This window comes from Ambystoma mexicanum, chromosome 5p, assembly GCF_040938575.1.
Source record: "Ambystoma mexicanum isolate Mex_15411 chromosome 5p, UKY_AmexF1_1, whole genome shotgun sequence".
Lineage (NCBI taxonomy): Eukaryota > Metazoa > Chordata > Amphibia > Caudata > Ambystomatidae > Ambystoma > Ambystoma mexicanum.
The window spans coordinates 520971600-520993394 of NC_090930.1; the positions used below are offsets into that span (position 1 = coordinate 520971600).

Genomic DNA, 21795 nt, shown 5'->3' on the forward strand with positions numbered 1-21795 from the left:
TAAAAAGGCAGAGCAAGAGAGAACACTTTAAGCACGGCAAAGCACACGAGGAAACAGCAGTTACCAAGATGGCAATTTAACAAGAGCAGAAGGATGGCGAGACAGAAGGGGATCACAAGGAGAGAAGTTCCCTTGACTTTTTCGACAAGGAACCATTACTTTCATGAAGCCTCGAGAATAGAAAGCGTAAAACAAGGAAACCAGGCTGAGGAATCCTGAATTGCGTATCGAAAGTACCCGAGGCCCTCCCGTGTCGATAAGCAAGGCGGGGAGAATCGCCAGCTGCCGGGGTACGGTCCTTGGCTCCAACAACAAAGCAGCGTCAGTGAAATCAACATAGCAGTGAGTTGAGGAGGCCGATACAGGACCTGTCTGTGTTGAAGCCAAGGTTGCAAGCGGCAACATTGTATGGCGAGCGCTGGAACGAACACTCTATAAAACGTGTCTGATAACCAACATGAGTAAAGTTGAACTGCAGAGGAGTGAGTGAACTTTGAAACGAAGATACAATACCTTTGACGGAGAGGTCCGGCACTGCGTGTGTGCTCATTCGAAGGTCTCTGGTATCCAGATGAGAGGTAGCAAAAGTTAAAGAGAGGCAAAGTATTGTGAATCAAAGTGGTCCTGCGACGGGTCAAGCAAAATCCCATGCACAATCGAAATTCTTCAATGTTGATACAGTAAAGCACGTTAGTGGCAAAATAGTTGGTCCGAGACCGGAAGAGGGACATCAAATAAAAGCTTTGTGTTAAAGTAGATAAATGGTACGAGCGCGGCAGAGGGAGACCGATTGAAGATGTGCTAAAACGATCTGAGCCTGGCGGAGGGGGCTCCGGATGAACCGTGAATCACCCGAGAAATTGGATATGTGGAAATCCTGTGTTAAAGTGGATCAGAGGCCGGCAGAGGGGATCCGAGGTGAATAGTAAATCACCTAAGAAAATGGTGTACATGTGAAATTCTAAGAAGAAAGGAACTTTGTTTGTTGCATCAGGCCCTCTGAAAGAAGAGACTTTGAAGGGCAAAAAGACTTTGGCACAGAAGGCCATGATGTTAAGTTTTGAACTGCACCCTCGTGCTAGAGAAGCCAGAGACTGTGCTAAACTCGAGTGTGTCGCCTTGTCCCGTGCTGAAAACGTGGAAGGGAAGCCAATGGCTTGAATATCCTGCAATACCATTTCTAGAACACTTTTCTTTTGGATAACATTGTTACCCACACTTGTTGTATTTAGAGGTAAGGATTGGCAATACATGTATTAGTATAGGCCCTTTTATTTTGACAAGACCCCACTAGGACTACGTTATTATTTGATAGTCATAGCTTGCTCCCATCTTTAGATTTTGGATTACATAGGTGTTTTTCATACCCAATTGATGTTCAATAAACACAATTGAACTGTGGTCACTTGTGTTTATCTTACTGTTGATACCATGACTTCCTTACATCACCTAGGCAAGCTACACCTATCGCACACTCAGGAATCTTTTTTTCCACTGAACTGAACCTTAGGAAGGAACATAATACAACATGTTCACTTTGGAGGAATGGTCAGAGCAGGAGAGTTAAGCGCAGCTCGATTATAGCTAATATGAAGAGGAAGGCCATCTGATTACTAATCAAGCCTGCTTAACAGGATCCTGGTAGGGGGCATGGTCAACAGCCACATGGAGAAGCAGTCAGCGCTACTTCCAGCTCCGTTTCCCCAGCAAAAGAACCCTGAATTGAGTATCGAACCCAAACAAAAATAACGATACAGGGTTTGGGAAGGTAACCTCTAGTTGAGTGGAGTAATACCCGGTCAGTGCTTGTGCAGCGAGAAAACCGTGGTGCAAACAACAGTAGACTTCTGGGCATGGGTGGTATGTAAGATGTCCATCATCTGTATCTAAGACCGAGCAAGTGGATTGATGTTACGAGGAGTGAGTCGCAGAGGGGATCCTTGGGACCTGCTGCTGATCCGCCCTTGAAGAATGGGTAGCATGTATGGAGCTCGTTGAGCTTGTCAAGAGGGGCGAGCAGCATAGGCCCCAGAGGACATTGAAGACGAGAACACGCGAGGGAAACAGGAGTGTGCTGGGTTGTGCCTGTGGCAGAAAGGGAACCGGCAGCAACTGCATGAGGAGTGGACACAGCAAACTGATAGACACTCTACTGGAGGTGGGAGTGAAGGTCTGGGACCCCTCCATCAGAACAGGAGTGAGTTTTAAAGTGACTGCCCTTGGAGGTGGAAGGCCGGTCCTTAGGAGAAGCTGGGAGTACAAGAGCCGGGCTGAGCAGCTGTGGGTTGTTCCCACCCTCCATCCCCACAGGAGCTGGAGTGGCAAACTGGCTCCCACAAGAGTGCATTCGTGAAACTAGTCTGACCTCTGGAAGATGGTAGCAATCAACCCGGTGTTAATGGGGGAACAGAATGATCGTCAAGTCCGTCAAGGAACACAGCAGGTACGCTCAACCTCTTACTGAAGATGAAGCAGAGGGAAAGTATGCTGGTGCCAGACAGATTGAACACCGATGGCCCGAGGCAGAAATGGTGATCCACGAGCAGAGGAATGCGAGATCAGATTGACCTTCTTACTGCCAGTGTTGCTATCCTGAGCAGTTGTGTGTTCCCTGTTTCAGGAAGTTCAGTCCTTCGAGGGGTACTCCCCCCTGCTCTTGGAAGGTCACAGATTTCATAAGCAGTTATGATCTTCAGGGCCGAGGACACAGTGAGTGCCTGGTGGTGATTGGCAGGCCTGCACCCATAGCAACGAAGGTGAGAACTTTAACATAGTGTAGCAAGGAAGGGCCTGAACAGGCATCTCAAGCAGAATTCCCCATGACTACTGCCAAGCAAGAGATGAATGACCAGGAGGGTATCAGACCTATGGAGGTTGCCAAGATAGGGGGCAGATCTACGAACACAACGCAAACTAAGAAGATGGATAACTACACGTCAAAGTCTCACAAAACTGCATCTGATAATGGATTATGGAATGGATGATCCTCAAACAGAAAAAGGTGTCTGGATATAGCTCAATAGATGAGCTAACAATATCTCAGAGGATGTTATGGTATTATATTGACACTTGTATGATGCACTACTGCCTTTTCATTGTCTGCAAGTACTCTTGTGGATCTAAAAAAGAAAAAGAAAGGGGGGGGAGTGGTTAGAGGGAAATGACAAGGCATTGTGCTCAGCTGTTTGTGCCAGTAGAGCCATGAGCAACTGGCGTCTGTGTGGGCGAGTTCTCTAGGTGGTCTGTGGTGTTTCCCATGAGGTCTATGCTTCCAGAAGGGAGCCCTGAGAAGGCAGCGGGTCTGAGCAAATTGTGAGGTGTGAAGAATCTGGAGGATTCTTCCCTTCTTGCTTGGGGGGGAGCCACCCCCTTTGAGGCTAGGGAAGTGAGCCCACTAAGCAAAGCCCTCCCTAGGGGCTTGGGAAAGCGGGACCTCACTGGGCGTGACTTACAACCAGGTGACAGAGACTCCTATTCCAATAACTAACTCCCTACACTGAGACAGTGTGCCTCATAACAAGTGTGGTGGTCCGGAAACAAGGGTGCCAGTAAGCTAACCAGCACCCTTGTTTCTAGATAACCACACTACGAGACAGCCTGGCTGGGCTGCCGCACCCGGCAGGTCTGACACTGCCAGTCACAACGGCAGGCATAGTTGTCATGAAAGCAGCGGCACCGCTGCTAACGGTGCCAGTGCTTCCGAGTCCTCATTCCGCAATGGGGACTTAACGAATCCCCACCTGACTTCCCACTCCGCCAGGACTTGTAACGTCCCGGTGGCACCAGGCAATCAGGCAGCAGATTCGTTGTTTCGAGGTACTGGCGGGTTACCGCCGAACTCATAATGAGACCCAGTGTCTGCCTATATGGGAATACTAGAAGTGGATATGACTTTCAGCTGTGGAACTCCAAATACTGTAGAAAGTGCATTGGAACAGTTGGCTGAAGGCAATGCTGACCTCTCAAGTGGCTTGACAGTTAAAACACACCCCTTTGGTATCTGGTGGCAAGAGGAGAAAAAGGACTTCTCCCACCCCCCTCTTGATGGAGGAGGAAAAACGATATGCAGAAGTGAGCTTCCAACGTACCAACATCAATGGGAGGCAGAGCCACTCTGCCGAGGGAGCCGGCTTTGGCACAGAGAAGGACCCGGAAAGGGGTCTGGATGAAGTACTGGAGCGAAGCCAGGAAAGAAACCTGAGAGAACGAGCGAGGGACAGGGCTGTGCAGAGTGGGTGAAGCCGAGCAGAGACAGCCCGAGGGAAGGCGTGACCCACAGAGGATGTGGTCGGCTTGGAGCCAAGGAAACCATGCCAAACCCATCAAGCGAGATAAGATCGAGTCCTCCGTTCACAGTGTGTGGAATCAGGGAGAAAGCAACATAGAGGTGAGCGAAGAAACACTCTGCTTGTCTTCAGGAGAGGACGCCCAAGAGCGGGGGAGAATGCCAGTGTCACTGAGTCAAAGCCACCACGTTGGAGCAGGCCTACTACGAAGAAGGTATGTGGGTTGCTCAGAGTAGAGCGGGGCACAGCAACCAAACAGTGACAACAGGAGAATGAGTGAAGAAGCTAGATCCCTACGAACAACAACAAGGTTTAGAGTGGGAGATGGACATAAACACCACAAGTGGCTACTTGAGCCCTACAAGTCTGAGTTTTGTAATCAGCCAAACTGTTCAAAGCAGCACACCAAAATGAAGAGAAAGATATATTAGGAAGGGATGCCTGTACCACAATGAATCAAGAGAGAAGCTGGGAACAAGAGCACCACGAGAGCAAGGAGGGCCCTGTAAAACAAGTAAGAAATCATCCTAACAAGAAATCAGAATAAAGCTAATCTGGAATCCAGGTGTGCAGACCCACGTAATTGGTGGAGGAAGATTAAAGAGATATCCCTTTATGTATGACCACTGAGAGAATTGACTATTTGGTACATTAGAGTTTATATTTTGAGGGGAAAACCTGGGTTTTGTAATTTAAATAAACTTCGCTGACCACAGTTGTATTATCATAGTGTGCTGTTAACGCAAACTGCCATGTTTAACAAGTGCCTTATTGCTATTGTGAGGTGAGACCTATGTTTTATTGCGCATGTCCTAAACTCGACAGCTTCATCGCCAAGTATGTAGCAGTGCTCGCCTCCACCATTCTCGCATCCGACAGGTTTCTCTTTTGGCATCAGTAGGCATGTTTTAGGCTGCTGCTTTCCTAGCCCGGTGGCATTAGCAAACAGAAGTAATCAAACAGTAACTTGCCTGCCGAACCGTATGAGAACTGCTGAAGTAGCTTACCTTGCATGAATTACTGTATCATTATTTGCCTTCCAGTCTGACTATTGTTCAGAACGTGCAAACACAGGTATCCAAAAAAGTCCCCAAACCCAAGATCAGGCAGCAAATGAGAGGGTAATGAAGAAAGGGATCCGAATTAAATCTGGCCCTAGGTGTGCTCTCCTCCGCTCTCAAATATGAGCTGCTCAAATTTCGAATTAATGTTGTGGTATTATTACGCAATATTATTTCATAAGCGTCACTCTGTACTCTTTAGTAAAATTATGAAGAATCTTGTCTACTATTTTATTACTGAGGCTTCGGCGTCCTTTGCTGATGTAGCGCCTATTAGTATGTTATGCCAATGCATTTCAGACATTGTCCATCATCAGGGCTCTAGGCACTGTTTGTGCAGTGGTACAGTGTGCATTCCGTCCTATGTCATTCCGTGTTGCCTCAGTACCATACTCTCAAGAGATGGCCTGTATATCGATCCGATTTGCGCAATGCTCTTTGTTAGGGATTTTCCTATCGAAGAGGATTGCGCGAATCGGATCGATATACAGGCCATCAAAGTGTTAGGGGATCTCGTACACAGGGCAAGATATTCAGTTTTTACGATTGTTAATGAAGAACACATGATGTAGAACTACATGTTTCATGTATAATACAATTCAAGTTAAACTCAAACAAAACAAAATTGAACTTAAATCAACAACCATAACACCAAACGATTTGTCTAGTCTCAATGACTAAGCAGATAAAAGAATTATTCCCGAACGAAATATCCATTGTCCCAGGGTTGCCTGGAACAAAGGAGAAGAGCAAGACCATTGTCTTATCTTTCTTACGGAATTACCAACAACTTAAAGTACAAAAATAGGATTTCAACAGAATTGTCAGGATGTCTTTTCTCCTTAGTTTAGTCAGGGCTAACTATCCTCAGAGACCCCCAACAGCGTCCTCTCCAGTGAACCAGGCTCTCTGACATTCCAGGTTTAAGGATTGTCTGTCCCAGTCCTTACATTTTCCAAAGGAGTTTCATCACCCCTTCCTGTGGGTGCTGTTTTCGGGATTGCTGAACCCTTATTCCATTCTTAGTCTAAATGCAGGCTTTCCGGGCACAGTCTTGCCAGAAGGTGAGTCGGGAGGTGGGGGTGGGCTCGAGCTAGAGAATTGCCTCTAGGGTTCTGCCATACACAGATTACCAACTGCTTCTTTTTTTGCTTCTCTGATGCCATACAACCTTCCTGCCCATTCCTCCTTCAGATAACGGGTCCTGCCTAGGATCTGCTCTCTGCCTTCTCCTGATGTCCCCTTCTACACCTGATGTTCCTACATCATCTTCTATTGTAACTCTTGTCTACAGCTATTAACCCGCCTTTCTCCAGATAACATTTTGAAGTGGGGGTATTTTACTACAGATTTTTAGAAGTCTGGAGTACAATTATTTTTAGGCCATGATAAAGTCATTCCCAATCAGAGTATTCTTTGGGCAAGTAAAATATATGTTTACTCTAATACATATCTTTTTGTAATCCATACAGCGTTGCAACTAGTTATTTCTGCAAATTAAAATATACATATTTCTTTTTTTGGAGCAATTCTACAGCTTATTTTTTAATTTTGGAGAGTATTTACCTTTTTTACGGAGTAAAGGCGGTTTGTATGCCCCTTTTCTGTAGGGCTATCACCACTGGGTTTTCTATCTGTTCACCAAACTACCTTTACAACTACTACCGATGCCAGTTGATTTTCCTATATCCACCTTCTTTATATCACTCCTGGCACCTAATGTTACCACCTCCTCTGTGTCACTTCTGTCAACTGATGTTATTACCTTGTCTTCCCCTGTGGGTCTCACAACCTCCTCCTGCCTCTCACTCTCTCCCCCGTTATCACCTCATGCGCCCTCTCTCCTTCTGATGTCATCATCGCCTCCTTCACCCCATCTTCCTTCTGATGTTACCAACTCCTGCACTCCTCCTTCACCCTCTCACCTTCTAATGTTACAAACTCCTACTTCTCTCTCTCTCCATCTGATGTTAATACTTTCTCCATTAGCCTCTTGGCTTAAACCACATTGGCCTATTCCCCACGGTTGCCACCTCACCAAGCTCTTCTGTCTCTCCAGTCTTTGCTGCTTGTAACTCTCTCGTGTCTCGGACCACTGCCAAACTTGAGACTCATACTCCCCTAACCCAAAATGGATGATCAGAGCATATGCGCTGTATACTCCTTCCCTCTCTCCAACTGAGTGGGATTCTTAGGTAGGTTCTGCATCTGTGGTCTACAATTGGTACAGAACTGTGACTGTTTCTCATTCATGGGTAGGCCTGGGCCTTCTTTGGGCATAGGAGCCAGGCCGAGCCAATAACTGTGCGGTCTACTAACTTGGAGTTTAGTCTACCCTCCATACCTCTCGTTGGTGCTCCCTGTGTAGAGTATAGCTTGCCTGTTCCTACAGCACGTGGATTATACACTTGGGAAAACATTTGGTAATGTATTTAAACTCTTCATTGGTGAAGAAACAGTATGTATGGTGGAATTGCTACATTATACCTTCGGTGTGAGAACATTCTGATGGAAGACAACATTATAACAACTTAATGTCTAGCAGGATTCAATCCACTATTGGAAAGCTCCCGTGTTCACTTCAGATCCCATTAAAGCTATGACAGGACTTTCCTTTGTTGCGACCTCACTTGTAACAATATTATAACCTTTGCAACTATTGCAGGGTAAACGGAACAGACCCACATTAAAGTATTTTCCAGCTTTTAGAGGTTGGGTTTGCTTAGAGTCTCTCCTAGTTGGTGAGAGGGTGCATTACCAGTGCCCTACATGACCGTGATGTGGGTCTGGTGAGGTTCAAGGCTATCGGGATCGTTCTACCCTACCTGCCTGATGTAGTCGGAATAGTCAAGGCCCTCATTATTGTTATTATTATGGTATTTATTGAGCGCAGACCTAGCTTTGAGCGCTTTACAGAGGTATACACCAATACAGATAAATAACAGAGCGCTTTACAAAGGTGTACAACATTACAGATGCATGGCACAGCACTTTTCAGTGGAAACAGAACAGATCTATAGCGGGGTAGGATACAGAGGAGGAAAGAGGAGGGGCACCACTGTACCGGGGGGCAGGGAGCAGAGGGTCGGGCGGAGTCTAGCGAGTCAGGTGGCATGAAGGGGGAATGTGATGGCCTAGGTGTTGAGGAGGAGGGACTCCTAGAAGAGGTGGGTCTTGAGTTCTTTATTGAATTGTAGGAGCGCAAGGGCGAGTCTGATACCGACAGGGAGGAGGTTCCATAATCTTGGGGCCTAGGCAGAGAAGGCTTGTTTTCTGGTCCTTTCCTTTCTCCAGTGGCGGTTTTCAAGTATGCATGTGTCCTGGTTTCTCATGGTGCGCTGTCCACCGGAGATGCAGAGTCTCTCCGCGAGGTAGCTGTGTGACCCTCAAGATTTTCTTGCACTGTGTTGGCCCCCTGTCAAGTGACCAACTAAGGTTGAAAAGTGATTCTCTCCATAACTGTAGGGACAAACACTCACAGGCACAGTGTGGCATCCATCCCCCTGAGTTACCCCCCCTTGGTGACCACTAGCAGCAGGCAGGGAACTTCACACTTCCTAACAATCTTAAAATGAGATTCCAGAAATATAGTTCTTACCCGTACTATTTCACAGTCAACGTTTAATTCTGAAGCTACAACTTCAATCTTCTCTCTACAGACAGAGCCCAGGCTAGTCATGCCGTTGTCCCAGTATTTCTTGAGGGTGGCTAAATCACGGTGACTAAACTGAGTGCGATCTTGAAGCTGCAAAAAGAGAGAAAAGATTAGTAAAATGTATAAATCTTACAGCTAAACTATACCCCTTGACATGACGCAAAAATAAGTGGCTTTTATTTCTGATATCCAAATAATAGTTATTTTGTACAAAGTATTTTAATACCGGATAGACAATTGTAGCACATCATATATTTCCATCAGCTGGGTTTAACAAGTTTTGACAAAATAGTGGGGGAAGATAGCGATGTGTCGAGGCAGGTGCGGCAGGCCATAATAAGAAAAAGGACTCTTGAAGACATTTGTAATATGTTCTTTAATTAAAGAAAAGGAAAATGCCTACCTTTCCAGACTTCTATAGGAGTTCCCTACCTAACAAAAACTATCTTTTGCTCAAAAGCTGATCTTCAAACAGTCTCTTGTGACTTCCCTGATCAGTTCATATAGTTCTCGCAAGTCTTCTTTAAGCCTTAGTGTCTTCTCAATATCGGACTCCTTTATTGATATTTTCCCCCATTGACAGTGTTATCCTTTCTCTGAAAGCTTTCCTCTTAATCGTTATTAAGCGTTTTTCTTTCCTTCTCCCAAGGTGAGGTTATACAACCCTTCAAATTCTCCCCCGTGAAATTCTTTCCCTTTTTATAGAGTTCACTCTCTTTTTCCTCTGTATTATATCTTTCGTTGAATATATATTTTTTGTTTATATATTTCTCTTGTAATCGCCTCTTCCTTTTTACTGATGTTCTTTTTACTTGGACTATGCCGAGCATGAATACATGTGTAGCTATTTGCATTAACTTCTCTTTCTTCTACTGGGATTGTGTCTTTCTCTCGATTGAGATAAACCTAAACACTCTGGTAATGATTTTCCTTCTGCTTTCTTACTGCCTCTTTATCGTCAATGTGATGAGTATGAAAATGCTTATTCTTGCAAAGATTCTCTCTCCATGCCTTTTTATCATCATAGAGATAAGTATAAACACTTTTATAATAATCCTCTTTCAATTCTTGGATTGCCTCTTTATCGCCACTGATACGAGAATGAATATTCTCAATATGATGCACGTCTCCCTCTCGGGTCCCCCTCGTTCCTGGTTACCTGACAATCTGCGGGAATGCAATCTCTTTTCATTCAGGTCTGGCTCCAGCCTTAAATGCCCAACTTCATTTCTTTGTTCGGTTTCTCGTCCTCTATCTCTTCAGTTCAGGTGGCTATCTTGTATTCCATTTACTGGGATGTCACGCTGCTTCTTCCAGGTTGTGGTATCAGCGTTGTTATGAGGGCCTCTGATCCACAACAGTTTCTCTGCAGTAACACCACCACTTCTGGATGCCCTCTAATCTGCTTGTCCTGCTCTTCAAACTTTGCAGGTCTCCTGAAGTTCACTGTCTACTCCCTTCTGACATAGCTGTGAGTCTTCACCGGCTTGTCTCGTTCTCTCTCTCTCTCCCTCTCTAACTCTTCCGGCTGGCTCTTATCCTGCATCTCATTTCTCCTCATCCCAGCAACATGATATTTGCCATTCAAAGTGATAGTTGCAGTTTCTGCACTGCAATAACACATCCTTGTCATTTACTCATACAGACCTTGGTAGGATGTGTCTGAAGAGGTGATATTGGAGGGAGCTTTAGGGAGTTCATCATAGGAACAGGAGTCCTTATCCCCACAGGGCGAGTCTTTCCCAGTGAGGTCCCGATTGCCTTTACCCCTAGGTAGGGTGTTGCGGAGTGAGCTCACCTGCCTAGCCTCACAGGGGGGTGGGTCTTTCCTTGGGGGAGAAGGGATGAATTCCCCTGATTCGTCACATGGTGTGAAGGATTCTAACCGGGCGTCACACACCGGACCAGGACCTTCGCCCTCAGCCTTAGATGGAGCGCGCAATTAGAATGATTTTTCTTTAATTTCAACGAATTCGAATTGAGCCGATACCCAACCCATCTCACACCCTCTTTTACAAATACCCCGGGTCACACCATTTTTATATTGGGCAGCAATCACCAATGGGGTGATAATTACAATGAAACCCACTGAAATACACTTGGGTAACCTTCTACAAGAACATATCCAAAGCACAAATTAATATGAGCACTTTTTCAATTAGGATACATAGCACCAGAGTTACGATTTCCCCCTGCAATGTTCCCTCAACCCACAACTATACCCATAATCAAAATCTGACCTTCCCTCACAAAATAAGTTGCAAAAATGGATTGTAACCCCTTTGCAATGGCCTAAAATGACACTTGGATTTTAACAAATAATTAATTATATGTGTAATTAAATAATGATGTACTTATGTTTTATCACAGTCTCAGGGATGTCATATCACTAGCAACTATAATTTCAGGTATCACGAAAGGCATACAGTTCACAAAGCGGGTTGAAATTGAGAACACAGTGCAGTCAAATCACACATGGAAAGGTTGCATTTTTTCTAGTTTGCAGTTTTAAATGTCAAAAACGTCTTTTCAGAAAAACGGATGAAATACTCTGAGACTTGGAATGCGGTTTTTGGGTTGGGGAATAGAGGCACATCACAAGGACAATGTAGAAGTGAAAGGATGGCTATAGCTGAAGAACTGAATGAGATTTTCAAGGTGGAAGGAGGTTCGATTTTAGGAAAATAAAGCAGTTAAAAACAAAAATCGGTTTGGAAGGAAAAGAAAAGTTTTACTTACACGAGATTTAATGGCTAGAAAAGAGGAACGCCACCCGTGAATATAAAAGTAACACTGCAGTTGTAACCCTTCACGCAGTGTACCCCTTTTCTTTAGGGAAAATTAATTTAATCAAAATATTGCTAAGGAGTTACAAGATGGGGTGAATGGAATAATGGCGCTAACACTAGAAAAACAAGGACAGGGTGCACAGAGAATTAGAACAGCTTAGACAAGTTATCAGGGTATGGATAGGATTACTTAGTAAATAGGGCAAAGACAAAGGAGGGGTCAAGATGGGGTGTGCTATGTGTTGTTATGGGATGGGGAAATACTCACAATCAACGCTGGAGTTTGGAATTTGGGACAGCCAACCAAATTCTGTACTCAAAAGGTTCTGGTCACCGGATAGCGGGCTCTCCTGGCAAAAGACAGCTGGGCAAAGGTCTGGTCACGGCACAGCGACGCCTTAGCTGGATGGAGTAGGTAAGCAGGGCAAGCAGGTGGCCCTGGAGAATCCCAAAGCTGGCTCAGCCACCTTTCCCCCTGAAGCTAGTGGGATTTTGTTATGGGGTTTTACTGCTGAAGGTTGGTTCTGCCTGGATAGGAAGGCCTGGGTTAACTATCCCTTTTCTGGCAGTGGAGTCTGGAATCTTGCAGAGTGAGGGTGGAATATCTGGAAACGCAGGCGCTGGAAAATTCAGAAGAGCGTTTAGAGTTCTGTCAGCCGCCCTTATTTATAAGGCATGGTGACATCATCAGTTTATTGTTGGGCAGAGCTGAGCTAGACCTACCCTCAAGAACCGGATAGGTCAGCCAATGTTGGTTGCCTCCTCTAGGAGGTGACTCAGTTTATGTGGTTGTACTTTATGATGTGCAAAGCCTTCCTGCAGTCCTTTTTGCCAAAAATTAATCTGAACATAATTTACACATTTGTACAGTTGCGACATTTTAACAAATTACATGAGCAGATTACATATTTTACGTAGAGCATGGCAGTCCAATTCTCACGTTTGTTGGACTTTGTTTCACCCATCTAATAGTTTTTTGGGATTTTCAGTGATAAATATTCAACCTAAAATTTGATAACTTTATACATGGGTATAGATTACCGTAAGGCATGTAAGTATTGAATTTCAGAGTGGCCTCGTGTACACTTTCCTAAGACTATCCACTTCTCTGCCCGATATGGCAGTGAAGGCTACCTCGTCTTGTTTAAAAACCACAAAAATTACAGTTAAACTGTTAACTTTTTACATTCCTGAGAAGTCCTGTTACAGAGATAAAAGTCTTAAAATGTTATTAATAAAATAGTCTTTTGAGGCAAATGGTCAGCATTGTTCACCATATACGGGCATAGCTTACAAGGCTGCTCTTTAGTTGGCTTTGAAGCTCCCAGTAGAAGTTCCGGGAACGTGCGATTTCCTATTTCTTATGTCTGTGTCCCAGAATCTCTATTGTAAGAGGCCTCAGCCCAGACAAAAGTCTGATGAGCCTGGGTTGTTTAGTGCTTTTGGTTCATTTAAAGTTTTCAAAGGTGGCAATTGTCATGCACAACAGATCAGCTACACGACTATGCACTACCCTACTTAATACCCCGACACACACTGCTAGACTCCTCGGGTCACAGTCCACCTCCCAACCTATCCCTTCACCTGTGGTGCGGGGGAGTCGTCATCGCAGGTGGTTTCGGGCCGCGCGCAGAGGCCGGCCCCGTTTGTTGCCTCGTTTCCATTGGCAACTCCCATGGAGACTACGGTCGGCTGGAGCACCCGATCGCGGTTACTTCCTGGTTCTGCATCGGCTTCACAATCACGTGCTCAGGGTTCCGCTCACGTGATTGGGAGCCGGCGCACATAAAAGCCGGGAAGTTCGAATCGCTCACCGTTTCACAGCTGTCTCACGACTCTGTTCGGCGTTTCAGGATTCACGTCGTTTTGCTGCATCGGATCAGGACTCAGGCTTATGAACCACAGATTGGCTTTCTTACTCCACGGACACTGTCACTCGGAACTCTGCACGGATATTGGCACTTTGGACTCTTTTGCTAACGCTCAACGGATTGCTTTCGGATTTCCCCTTTCTGGCTCTTGACTTCTTGGACCCCTCGACCATTGACTCTACATGATCAGTCCAAGCTCCCTTCCGCTAGACCGGAAGGGCTAAAGGTTTCAGTCGGTACCGCCCATCTGGTACACAGCTGCCCGGATCTTTGACGCTCCCTCGCACCAGAACCCCAGGCACTATAGCACCATCATGCTATACTTAGGTAAGAGAGTTTGCACACTGCTTCATATCAAAGTACTGTGTTTGCCTGTGCTAACCCTAACTTCCTTTTAACAGCCTCTGGGGTCCTCGGCGTCATCAGATCCGGCGAACCATCAAACCACCTGTGGCCTCAAAGCTCGCACAGGGAGTTGCTTTACTTTCTCCCTGTGGGTGATTTGTGGACAGAGGCCCATTACTCTCCACTACGCGGCAAGTCTTGACAGACTGTGAAGCCTTTGCGTTGTGATGAGTATGGAGCCTGCAGCTGAGGAACCCGTGGCTGCCTTGGTACAGGCACTCACAGTGCTAAGGGCGGATATGGGTGCTGCCACTGCTGCAATACACCAGAGGCTAGACTTGATCCAAAGCACACAACACCCTCTGCCTGCTGATGTTGAGTTCGGGGAGGCCGCTGCACAACCCTCAGCGGTCCAGCCTATTGTCCCCCCTATTGTTCCCCAACCTCCTGTTGCCTCTACAGCACCACAGTTGCCAGTACTCATGCCCACGCCCTTTCCCTTGGCCGCCCCAGAGAGGTTCCACAGAGACGCTAGAAAGTTCCGCACCTTTATAAATCAATGCAAATTACACTTCCTCTGTAGACCTCAGGCTTTTCCCGACACCACCACAAAAGCAGCGTTCACTTTGTCTCATCTGGCCGACACTGCCGCAGCGTGGGCCAATCCTTTGTTGGAAAACGACAACCCTGTCCTATATGACTTTGAGCTGCTGATCACAGAAATGTCTCGTGTATTCGACACACGTCACAAGGCCCAATCCCGGGACCTCGAGCTGTTAGACCTGACTCAAGGAAAGGGATCCCTCATAGAATACATTGCTCGATTTAATCAGCTAGCTGCTGAGACGTCCTGGCCTGAACCCAAAAAGGCAGTTGTCTTCTATAGAGGGCTCAACAATACCATGAAAGACGCTATGGCTGTCGTCCCTTCCTTACCCACGACCCACACCGATTAAGTGGACCTCGCGTTACAGATCGACGCAAGGCGTTCCGAACGCCGGTTCGAAACAGGAGTCCCCAATACCACTTTGCCCTCCTCTTCCTCTGATACAGGCGTTGAGCTCATGCAAATAGGAGGCGTTCGAAGTCCCATCACACAACTAGAGAGGGTTTGCAGAAGAAACAACCAAGCTTGTTTCTATTGTGGCCTGAATGGCCATTTTGTAAAGTCATGTCCCAGACGCCCTAAGCTCAAGAATCCGGTTTTTCGGAATGCTCGACCCTAGACCCGGGGGCCGGCTCGAGCAGTCCTTCCATTCCCCCGGACAGGTACCCCACCTTTGGCAGGATTAGGCCAGTGCTGGTACAGGCTGTGTTAAAACCAACACTCGACATTGTTTTTTTTTCTTATTTCTTTTATTGATTTTATGCAAACAAAACAACAAAAACCAAACAAGCAGCATAATCATAACAGTTCCATTACACATCAAGTTGTCTTAATCACTGCTCCCACTACCCCTCCCTCCCCCCGTGAGCCTATTTGTCACTCTCATTCAATGTTTGGCACTTGTGGCCGGGTTTCGTTCTCTTCGGAGTCTGTTGGATCTGATATTACTCCAAACAATTCTGCTATTAGCGTTTTCCAAGCCAACAGGGTGCCCGCCTCACCTTCATCAGCTCGGCTACTCGCTTCTTGCCATGCCACCGTTTCAGCCTCTGCCCATTTCTGCAAGTCCTTCCACCAAACATCCACCTTGGGTTTGTGGCATTTCTTCCACCCCATGGCGATCCTACGTTTCGCCAGCACATACGCCAGATTTCTCAGTTTCTCAATATGCCTGAGTTTCCGTGGCCTAGGAAACCAGCCCAACAAGCAGGCCCAGGCCGTGTCTGTGACAAGAGTAAACTTTTATCAGCCTATTTCTGCGCCACTTCTCCCCAAAAACACCTAATGATCGGGCACGACCAAAACATATGTGTCATGTCAGCGTTCTCTAGGTTACATTTAGGACACACTTGTATTCCAGCGTTTCGGAACTTAGATATCCTCAAGGGGGTCATGTATGCCCTATGAGTTACATACAGCTGTATTTGTTTTAATCTGGCATTCCTAGACACTTGTATGTGGTAGCCCAGGGCACGCTCCCACACCCCATCCTCCATCGGGGCCCCCCACTTCCGCCTCCCAGTCCAGTCTCAGATGTGTCAAATCTTTCCCCGACTTAGCCATCACCATCTCATACAGTCTCGAGATCTCATGACCTCCTTCGGATATATTGTATATTGCTCCCAAAACTGCATCTGGTTCTTCTAACAAAACTGTCTCTGGCCAGGTGTTCTTAATCATCCGTACCAACCTAATGTACGTGACATATTGGCCCGTGTGTAGCCCCGCCTCTTTGCTGAGTTCTATGAATTCCTTAATGGATCCCTCTTGCTAAACATCGCCTAGCGTTGCCAGCCCCACCGATTCCCAGTAGGTCCTAACAATCACCCTCAACTGATTATCCCCTCCTGCCAAAGCAACCAACGGTACCTGCGGGAGGCACGGGCATGGGACTTCCATCAAACGACAAGCCCTACGCCAAACTTTCCATCCAAGCCTCTACATCGCAGGACGCCCCTTCATTTCGTTATCAGACAGCCAAATCATTTCTTTCAAATAAAACGGGGCGCAGTCCTGTCCAAGCACCCTGTGCTCAGGGGTCACTTCATCAGAAAGCCACTTAGCTACATATTGTAACTGTCCTGCCAAATAATAAACCTCAAAATGAGGCAGTCTGATACCTCCTTTTTCATAAAAGTTCTGCAATTTCCAAAACGCCACTCTGTTTCGGGTACCGTGCCACAGGAAATCCCTACACATGCTGTTCAATTTACTAAAAAACTTCTTGGGTATTATGTATGGGATATTACTAAAGTAATGCAGGAGTCTGGGCAGAACTACCATCTTAAGCATAGCCCCCCGCCCCATCCCAACACTCGACATTGTTCATGCTGTCTCGATTTACATAGACTCAGGCGCCACAGGCAACTACATTGACATAAAACTGGCCGGGTCCTTAAATCTACCCCTGATTACCAAGCAACATCCAGAGCCGGTACAGGCGGTGGATGGCACAGCACTGATTTCAGGCCCTATCCGGCAACAGACTGCCCCGGTCACCCTAAATATACAGAACACGCATCAGGAAGTTATCTCTTTTGACCTGATGACCATGCCACAATTCGGGATCATACTGGGTCTCCCATGGTTGCATCAACATAACCCTTTGATTGACTGGAAGTCTGGGCAGGTTCATTTCGAATCAGAAACGTGTCAGAACTATTGTCCCACCGCACCTGACGACACTGAGTCAGTCACACGAGCCCTAGGGGCCGTAGCGCAACTCACACTGCACGAGGACATTCCTATGTCTCTAGAGCCTCACATGGTGGGGGCCGTTGCTACTGGCTTCCCTATGGAATACAGGAATTTTCATGAGGTCTTTGATAAGTGTTCCTCGGAGGTGCTCCCGCCACATCGTTCCTACGATTGCCCCATTGATCTGCTCCCTGACTCCGTGATTCCCTCAGGCCGCATCTACTCCTTGTCTCCCTCGGAAGAACAAGCATTAAAGGAATACATTCAAGTAGCTCTGAAGATAGGCCACATACGTCCCTACACCTCACCGGCAGCCAGCCCTATTTTCTTTGTCCCCAAAAAGGAGGGCGATCTGCGCCTTTGTGTGGACTACCGCCGACTAAATTCCATCACCATCAAGAACCGATATCCGATTCCCCTGATTACCCCATTGCTGGACAGGTTGAGTCACGCTACCGTTTTCACAAAACTCGATCTCCGTGGGGCCTATAACCTGGTCAGAATCCGCTCCGGAGACGAGTGGAAGGCAGCCTTCTGTACTCGCTACGGATTGTTTGAATACGTGGTCATGCCCTTCGGACTTTGTAACGCCCCTGCTACCTTCCAATGTTTCATGAATGAGGTTTTTCACGACTTATTGGATGTTTGTTAAGCAGTATACCTTGATGATATTTTAACAGAGCATGAAGGATCACGTATCACACGTCCGTGAGGTACTGTCACGTCTCCGTCAGCACTCCCTCTACGGCAAGCCCGAAAAATGTCAGTTCCACACTGAAAGCGTGGAATTCCTGGGATTCCATATTACGCCTGGGGGTTTGGCAATGAACCAGTCACAGGTCCGTGCAGTTTTGGACTGGCCAAAGCCCAGTAACATGAAGTCCTTACAATCATTCCTTGGATTCTCGAACTTCTACCAGCGCTTCATCCAGGATTTCTCGTCTCTGGTAGCCCCCCTTACTGCCCTAACCAGCCCCAAGCTGCCTTTTGTCTGGTTGGAGGAACACCAAGCGGCTTTTGATGCCCTGAAGTCGGCGTTTACTACGGCTCCTGTCCTGAAACATCCTGACCCGGAACTCCCGTTCATTGTGGAGGCCGATGCCTCCTCCTTCGCCCTTGGTGCAGTTTTGTCCCAACGCTGCCCTAGTTCGGGTCAGCTACATCCGGTGGCGTTCCATTCCCGGAAGTTTTCTGCTACTGAGTCACACTACACTGTCACGGAGAAGGAGCTGTTGGCCATCAAGGATGCCTTCCAGGTCTGGCGGCATCACCTATTGGGGGCAAGGCACGCTGTCACGGTGTTCACGGACCACCGTAACCTCCAGGACTTGGCCTCACTAAAGTGTGTCAACAGTCGGCAGGTGCTATGGCATTTATTCTTCGCGGCCTTTGACTTCCAGATCAAACATCGATCCGGTCTGTCCCATGGGAAGGCGGACGCCTTGTCTCGCTCTCCGGGTGGGGTATCCTTGCCTATTTTCCCTGAAAATCTATTAGACCAACATGTCATTTGTCTTTGCACCCCTCCTCTGCCTTTGTTGGATTTCATTCGCAATTGGGTTTCGCTACATCCTGATCTGGTTACTGAGTGGAATCCGGTGTTTCATGACGGGCTACCATATATCCAGAACAGATTGTGGTTACCGACAACCGACGCTCGCAATCTCGCTCTGGAACGGTCCCACGATAGCGGCATCAATGGTCATCCTGGACAAAAACGCACGTTGGACCTCCTCAGGCGTTGGTGCTGGTGGCCCTCCATGAAACACGATGTAGAGGGATATGTTAACACTTGTGCGATATGTGCCCAGTTTAAGCAGCGCAGAGGGCGTCCGGTGGGGCTCCTGCTTCCTTTGCCTATACCTCCCAGGCCCTGGCACACGGTATCCATGGATTTCGTAACAGACCTACCCCGAACCAAGGGATTCGACACCATTTGGGTGGTGGTCGACTCCTTTTCCAAAATGGCTCGTTTCATACCCTGTTCTGGCATCCCTTCAGTCCCGGCTTTGGCCGATCTTTTCTTTAGGTCAATCTTTTGCCTCTTTGGGCTACCCACAGTTATTGTCTCAGATAGGGGTCCCCAGTTCACTTCTCGGTTCTGGCGGGCACTCGCAGTTCTCCTGGGCATCGATTCCCGTTTTTCTTCCGCATACCATCCGGAGACGGACGGCCAGACTGAGAGGGTGAACCAAGCTATGGAGCAGTATTTGCGTTGCCTTTTTTTGCAACACCAGCAATCCTGGCTGGGTGGGCTACACCTCGCTGAGTTTTCCTACAACAACGCCATGCATTACTCCACTGGCTCTTCTCCCTTTTATGTTTTGTATGGTCAACACCCTTGCACCATGCCTTTCCCAGACCTTGCACCTTCTGATAATCCTGCTGCTGTTGCCTGTGCTCGCGACTTGTCGACTGTTCAGGCCCAAACCCTTACTCACCTTCGGGAGGCCCAGGAGTCTACGAAGGCTGCAGCGGACCGGAGGAGGGCAGCGGCACCTTCCTATGTTGTGGGGGACAGGGTTTGGCTCACAAACCACAGATTGGCTTTCTTACTCCACGGACACTGTCACTCGGAACTCTGCACGGATATTGGTACTTTGGACTCTTTTGCTAACGCTCAACGGATTGCTTTCGGATTTCCCCTTTCTGGCTCTTGACTTCTTGGACCCCTCGACCATTGACTCTACGTGATCAGTCCAAGCTCCCTTCGGCTAAACCGGAAGGGCTACAGGTTTCAGTCGGTACCGCCCATCTGGTTCACGGCTGCCTGGATCTTTGACGCTCCCTCGCACCAGAACCCCAGGCACTATAGCACCATCCTGCTATACTTAGGTAAGAGAGTTTGCACACTTCTTCATATCAAAGTACTGTGTTTGCCTGTGCTAACCCTAACTTCCTTTTAACAGCCTCTGGGGTCCTCGGCGTCATCAGATCCGGCGAACCATCATACCACCTGTGGCCTCAAAGCTCGCACAGGGAGTTGCTTTACTTTCTCACTGTGGGTGATTTGTGGACAGAGGCCCATTACGCTCCACTACACGGCACGTCTCGACAGCAATTAGCATGCATGCGTCCTAGCAGTTTATGGTGGCTCCTTTTGGGGGGAAGGCCTCAGTTTAGCCAGCAGAAAAAACCTGTTCTGGAGCTCCCAAAGCAGCCAGCTAATGGATTTAATTCTTGATTTTATTTTATTTTGTTCTGAATCAGAAGCAAGCCGGTTGAATAAAACAACCCATATATGTTTCCCATCACAAACCCCTTATTGTATTTGTTTATTATTTATATTGTGCACCAAACACTGAGGTAAATGGGCACTTGAAAAACTTAATGGTTACATACAGATAAGGCAGGCATATTACAATCCAGTGTAGAGACAACAAAGGGGACCCTGGTTACAGGTGGGTCAGTAGAAGATAATATACAGTAGTATGACAAAGAATGAGCAGAAGCATAAATAGACAATGGTCATTTAGCATGGTGGAGGCCTCTTAGTGATGAGACTTGTTGCACAGCCAAGTTTTTATACTGGCTTTAAAGGTGAGAAAGGAGGGTTCCTCTCTGAGAGGGATGGGAATAGACAATACTCTGGTTTTACATTGTATTGTTTACATTGTTAGACAAGGGCAGGGCCTTATCAAACATACACTTTTAAAACCAGCATTTTTCTTATTTACAAAAGTACATTTAACACGGTGTGAGGCCTGCTGGCATGTTCCTTTCAAAAGGTTCCATCTGAATTTTCCCACATTGTTCTGCAGTCATAGTCAGTATATTTTATACAGCAATTTGTTTAAAACACAGATCCACTGAACTTGAGATGGGCCCAGAGAGCCAGGGTCTCATTTGCAGCATTGATTTTTGACATTTTATAATTCAAAAGTCAAGCGTTTTCCCGCTCAGCTGAAAGTAAGCTTCTTTTGATTTCTCAGATTTGGCCTGACATGGCCTGTCATTCAGGGGTAAGGCTCTCTTCTGCTGGAGCACAATCTGGATATGGGTGGGCATAGCATGATCTCACTGATAAAAGTAGTGTGATGATGAACAGATGAAAATAGCATCAGGGCAGCATCCTTTTTCATGTAAAATATTCTCTTTTCAATGGGAAGCAAGCAGAACACACACTGGCACATTTCTCTGTGTGCCCCCGTTCCAACTTGCCCAATAGGTGTTTGGCAAGATGGTGCAGCCATCCTTTTGTAGCTGCAAAAACGCAGCCATTTTACTCTTGACTGCTGAAGTGCAGCTTGATCATGGATGGGAATTCTGCTGAGTAGGGCAATGTACCCCACAAATTCCCCCCCCCTGACTCTTCTGGAACCTTTGTCGAGGGACAGTATGGCAAAATGGGGTTCATCAGTAGGGCAAAGTGGGGTGCATTAGGTGGAGTCCTTCCATCAGGTAGCGGTACGCCACGATCCTCCTGCTTTTTCTCGGAGTGTGGAGAGACGCCCACAGCTTCCCCTTAGGTCTTTCTTTGTGGT

At 47.0% G+C, this 21795-nt stretch overlaps 1 protein-coding gene across 2 annotated transcripts in view; it reads right to left on the reverse strand.

The window, feature by feature from the left end:
* Positions 1-21795, reverse strand: part of HDX (highly divergent homeobox) — a 571608-nt gene that overhangs the window by 284545 nt on the left and 265268 nt on the right. For both annotated transcript variants that reach the window (XM_069612922.1, XM_069612923.1), the window contains one exon: positions 8946-9092. In XM_069612922.1, the coding sequence (XP_069469023.1) occupies positions 8946-9092 (147 nt within the window). The remainder of the gene's footprint in view (positions 1-8945; positions 9093-21795) is intronic.